The sequence below is a fragment of the Austrofundulus limnaeus genome, unplaced genomic scaffold (assembly GCF_001266775.1).
Source record: "Austrofundulus limnaeus strain Quisiro unplaced genomic scaffold, Austrofundulus_limnaeus-1.0 Scaffold83, whole genome shotgun sequence".
NCBI classification, from domain to species: Eukaryota; Metazoa; Chordata; class Actinopteri; order Cyprinodontiformes; family Rivulidae; genus Austrofundulus; species Austrofundulus limnaeus.
The window spans coordinates 1,299,504-1,305,587 of record NW_013952485.1 but is presented as its reverse complement, the minus strand read 5'-3'; the positions used below and the strand labels follow the sequence as shown (position 1 = coordinate 1,305,587).

Here is a 6,084-nt window from a genome sequence, read left to right as displayed (position 1 = left end):
TATGATCCGATTAGTCGACTAATCAAATAAATAATCGGTGATTAATCGATAATAAAAATAATCGTTTGTGGCAGCCCTAATAATGACCACAAATGCTTGAAGATGTTTTCACACCCAGTTCATTTGAATAAAATGGACACTGTTTGCCCACTTAATACAGTTACTCAGGGTCAGATGGTGGTTGAGAGTCTTGAAACATAGCAACTTTAATTAAAGCAGCATCCATCAATCAGAAATAGTTGGACTACCACCACTTCTAAATAAACTTTAGCTGCTTTTACCTGAACGTGAACCACATGCCAGTTCGTCTCATGTTGACACCTTCTGCTGCAGCCAGTTTACATGTATTTTTTATTTCTGTTCTCACAGAGAAGCTGATTGCTTACCAGCGGGAGTTCCATGCTTTGAAAGAACGCCTTCGCGTGGCAGAACACAGGACGCTGCAGCGCTCGTCTGAGCTCAACAACATACTCGAGCAGTTCCGGCGGGCCATTGCTGAAACTAACAACAGCAAAGATGCACTTACAAACTTCTCAGGTGACTGACACATGAAACACTCGTGTATATTAGGCTAAGCTTTGTGACTTTGTGTTGCACAAGTGTGATAAATATCTGAAGTGTTGTAATGCTTTTTTTTTCCAATTTCATCCACATTACATGGAATTATTTATCTTGATGAGACAGGAGTTTTCTAATTTTATTTTATTTTTTTGTTATTGTGCTTCTATGTATTGCATCATAGTGTTATGAAGAAAAAAAAAACATTTTTAATGCAAAGAAAATGCTGTGGAGAAGAACTTGATGGGCAGAAATGAGGCAAATCTTATAATTATTAAATTACGCTAAAGTGTATTATATTCATCATAAATCACTCTACTAAGTTAACGTTTGTTCAGTATAATTAATCTCAGTTTACTTAAATTTTTATTATGCAAGTGGTGTTTTTTCACACTTTGATAAATGATGCATTTTGCCTTCAAAAATAACCAAAAGAAAATTTAGGATGTGCAGTGTTTACATTATGGGTAAGACCTCAATCAATGTTTTTTTTTTGTATGCTACGACGGAGTATTAGGGCCACACAGCAAGATTTTTTAAATTAGTATTACAAGAATAAAATCATAATATTATGAGAATAAAGTCTTAATTTTATGAGAATAGTCTTAATTTTACGAAATTATAAAAAGTCATAATCTTGCTTGAAGTGTTCATTTTCAGTTCCTCATTTCATCCTTATTTTTCCCACACCTTGTGTGGACAGCCATGTATCTGTGTTTTTAAAGTAGACTGCGATGACTTGAGTCACTGTTAGATTAATATGCTTTCATCCAAATTAGCTGCGTGCCAACTACATCTGTCAGTGCATGCTTCAGTGTAGTCGTTTGCACAATGTCCAAGTCCTGCTACTGATAATTTGATGGTAATGTGCTAAAAGATGAATTATTTATTTTAAGCAATACAAAAGAACAATTTGACAAGTTGCTCAACATTCCTAATTTTAATGCAGTGTAATAGCATGCTTTTTCATGTAAAGGGTATAGTATTGCAACTTTAATTTTAGAATATTATGACTTTATTCTTGCAATTTAAACATTTTTTAAAAATCTCATGTAGCCCTAATACGCCGTTATAGTATTCACCTAATTTACGGGGCAACAATAACATTGTTAAAGCTTAAATAAGAGTTTGCTTAAAATGGTTTTGTTCCCGTTTTCAGATGAAACACAGAAACTACTGAAGGAGCTCACGAACAGGAAACCCCTCCAGGTGCCAAACATCTACCACCACCTGCCTCACCTGCTAAACAATGAGGGCAGCCTGCACCCTGCAGTGCAGGTTGGTCTTGGACGTACAGGAGGTGAGAACTGGATACGCACTTTGCGAGTTCAGCAGAAAAGTCACATCTCTTGATTTATTATATCTTTATCTCTGCACTGTGCACGGTTGTTCTACACAAACATGGTGACACATTTGTTCTTACATCAGGGAGAAAGTCAAGTCTCAACATGTTTTCAGATCCACTGTTCACAACAAGTATCCTCTTGCGATTTATTTGTTCAAAGGGATATTGTGGAAAACATTTGACAACTTAAATATACTTATTATCCATTTGCATTTACTTTTCAATCATTTATTAAACAAACAGAATAAAACTCCTGATTATTTTCATTCTTTATCTTTCTGTATTTTCTTTGTCTTTATTTATGAGTCTGTAAATGTTTTCCTTTAATGTGCACAACAAAAAAACTTTACTTTAGAATCTAATCTTTTGATTTAGGCCTCGGTAAACCTTTCACACATACAGTAGTAGTTTTTATATAAAGGTAAGTTTCTCTTCATAACACAAACCTTATTTTTAAAAAGCTTCTWGAAGCTCAGCACATCTTTATCCTCAGGTTCAGTTAATTCTTACACTTCTGTTTCAATATTAACTTTTTCTACTGATCACGCTGCCAGCTGCTCACACTGCATATGACTACAGCACATTCCCCTTAAGAAGATTACTTATCTGTCTTTGTGTGTGTGATAGTGATAGGTGAAATGCATTTAGGCTAAAGAAAGTTTAGTTCAAGAGCTGAACAGCATAGATATTATCCCTTCCTCATTCCTAAAGACAAGGATTGAGAGAACAAACACAAGCTCTAAACAATGTGGCTGAAAGACAAGTGAGGCTATATAAGTTTACAGCCCTGGCTGTGAGCTTTTTAGAGCAGCTGTAAAACAGTCTGTAAATTATGCTTATTCTTCAGTTATTTCTTCATATTTAATTTCTGAGCTCTCCGTTTTGTAGAAAAAAGCCTTTGAAACAAACTCAAAATTATATATTTTTTACCTCTTGATTTATTTATTCATAAAAGAAGAAATTAATTATTTCTATGCCGGTTGAGTTTATATTAGCTACCTTTATAAGCTGAATTTTTGAAGAAATTGTTCAAAAGTGTTTTAAAAAGGCAGCAGATTGGTAACAACACCTGCAGGGTAGTTGGTAAAACAAAGTATTTTATAATATTTTAATGTGAGTGAGGAAAGACTCAGGGAACCACAGGTGCCATGCCTGTGTGTCTGGTCTGGACAGATGAGCTAAACATATTCTTCTTCTCCTTTTTTTAAAAACAAAAGAGAATTAATGCTCACTCAGTGCAACTATTTTGCTACTTACTTCCTCATTGTTACTTGTTCCCATCTTGAATCATTATCACTTGTGTTCATTGTATTCATTCATTTATTTTATTTATCATGGAAATGGCACTGGATAAAATAAACAATAACATTAACATAAATGGATAACACAATAAAGCATAAAGCTTATTTCCATTGTGGTCCAACACATAGTCATCACACAATAAWGTAATGCAAACACTGCTTCAAGGAAATGGTTGATGCTATTTGTTGTGGTAGGTCGCTGCAACAAATAGACTTTTTGTCTCACTTGCGATGCAGGCCACATGAAGCTTTGCATCAAGGTACCAGCATTGCCTGCATTGCTTTTTTACACCTGTGCTTTAGTTTGTGTTGATTGTATTTTTCTTATCCCTGGTTTCTTTTAGTCTAAATCTGCTTGACATCATCCCCCTTTGAACTGAACAAAGACTATAAATAGAAAGAGTGGGGGTATGTCTGAGACGGATATGGATGGACATTCTTGTCTGCTTAGATATTCAGGGTAACAGACTTTTTTTCCMTCCCCATTAAAGTTCAGAAGCTATCTGGGAGAGTGTAACCTAACTCAGGCCTGGGTTTTTATTTGGCTTTTTCTGCTTAACCAGTTTCAGTTTGTCTACATGCATACTGTAGAGCCACCACCAAAATATATACCTGAGTACATCACATTAAATATCTTCTCCAGTAAAACTTTCATCTTGTGTTGACTGAATTTGTGTAAACGGCCTCGKTTCAAGGAAATGAGAAACCAACTGCAGCTTGCATTCTGCCAACTTGTCTTCTGATCTCTGGTCGTTAGAGGCAAATTGTTGCTCCAAACAGGAATTAAACACCATTCCAAGCAGCACTGTGAGTGCTAGCATTAACTGTAACTAAGATTAAAGGACAAACTATGTTTAGAAACAAAGCATGGTTTTTAAATTCTGTTGAAAATAAATGTGAATGCATCTGTTTGTATGTATAAGCCAACCTTTAAAACAACTTTACCTATTAAGACAAACAAGAAAAAAGACACAAGACACAACAAGCTTATGTTGGTAATCTATTATTTTGCCTTTGTAATAATGTTGATGCAATTATTGTAGAAACTCAGAAATACAACAGAGTTTTAATCATGACATTCACAAACTTTTTAGTCAGTTTTTCGTCTCCATAATCCACCCCCCTGCACCTGACAAAAGCTATTTTTTGCTCTGTCAAAACATTGGTGATACTGTAGCTCTATCTATCTATCTATCTATCTAGCAGCGTTAAAGCCTCGTAGTTGTGTCTCAAACAGGCGGAGCTTTACGCCGAAGGCTTTCATGTGCGCATACAGTTGTGGCACCAGCTGTTCTTTGCCTTGTAGGTTCTTGTTCAGTTTATTCAGATGATTTGTAAGATCAACTAAAAATGCCAGGTCTGCCAGCCACAGAGGGTCACTTAGTTCACGAAGAAGTCGGCCCTTGTCTTTTAAAAACTGGTCGATTTCTGATCTCAGCGAGTAAAACTGCTGCAGCACAGAGCCGCGGCTGAGCCAGCGCACATCAGAGTGGTAGAGTACATCTCTGTATTCAGCGTCCACGTAAGATGGAAAAGCCTGAAATTCTCTGTGGTACTCTTTTACCTTGGCGCACACCAACGATGCCATTCCTTTGCGCTCGCCCGTCATGGCGGGAGCTCCATCTGTTGTTACTCMACAGAGCTTGTCCCATTTAAGCCCCATCTTTTCAACTGAACAACTTTCAAACTGAACGCAGTGTCACAGTCACAAAAAGGTTCTTCTTCTCTTCTCCTCTTCTCTATAATTTCGTTTCTATGGCTGGCTCCATCCAGTGTTGAAACTGAGAAGTGCAACAGAGTTGAGCTCAAAGTTCTTGTGTGGGCCATATTCAATTATATTTTCAGAATTTGCTGCGGGCCACTAAAAACGGTGCAGCCCGCGGGGCGTAGTTTGGACACCCCTGGTTTACATGGACAAGTTTGAATTTGTTTAATTTTCTTTTAATATAGGAATGAATGACTTATTTCAGTCACTTATGTTAGGCATGAAGTAATTCTTAGCATTATATGTTGAAGCTATAAGACAAAGGTGACGACTGGAGTTGTCCAAACTGCTTTTATTTTCTTTTTTTGAAGCTCAACAATGAAAACAGGCTCCTCTCTCACACCGTGCGTTAGCTGGGAATGAGTCAGAGTTATGTCGCGTTCAGGGACAYGGTAAAAAAAATCTGTTATTTTTATCTAATTCCCTCTGGGATCAATAAAGTGTTTTKGAATTGAATTATTTCCCAACCCACTCCTCTGGCATTCATTGTCATCTCATAGTCTACTATGAAAGATGAACCATTTATATAGACATACATCAAATAATAATAAATGTGGGGGTAGGCTACATTTGAATAGTTCAAAGCAAAAACAGCACACCGGTACTCAAAATCTGGCTCCAACAACATCTATGTCACTCAGTACATGTTGCTCAGAATTATCGCATAGCCATTCGTTATTTATCAATTATTTATCTAGAAAAAAAATATTTATCCAATGTTACCAGGCGGGCACCGTATAGGAGGCAGTACAATGCAGGAAAAATGCATTACACAGGTTTGGTTGATGTAAACTTAAAGGCATGGTCAACTTTTTTATCATCTTCAGTCATTTAAACATTCATCATACATTTAAACAAAACCAAAATCATGAGCTGTAGGACAACTAGCCACATGTTCAAAGAGAAACCTGAAGCATTGATTGAAAATCTGGAATGTCTTGAAAAATAGCAGCTAGATTTGTAACTCTAACAAAGAAACAAGAAACTTTATGGTGCATTTAAGGCATGCCTTTTAAAAAATACATATATATACACTCACCGGCCACTTTATTAGGTACGCCATGCTAGTAACGGGTTGGACCCCCTTTTGCCTTCAGAACTGCCTCAATTCTTCA

General features: G+C 36.5%; 1 protein-coding gene across 1 annotated transcript in view; it reads left to right on the top strand.

Moving 5' to 3' along the window:
- The window catches only part of mgat4a (alpha-1,3-mannosyl-glycoprotein 4-beta-N-acetylglucosaminyltransferase A), a 38,844-nt gene that overhangs the window by 19,926 nt on the left and 12,834 nt on the right, over positions 1-6,084 (top strand). Inside the window, exons 2-3 of the mRNA XM_014011669.1 lie at positions 370-537; positions 1,718-1,858. Coding sequence (XP_013867123.1) covers positions 370-537; positions 1,718-1,858 — 309 coding nt within the window. The remainder of the gene's footprint in view (positions 1-369; positions 538-1,717; positions 1,859-6,084) is intronic.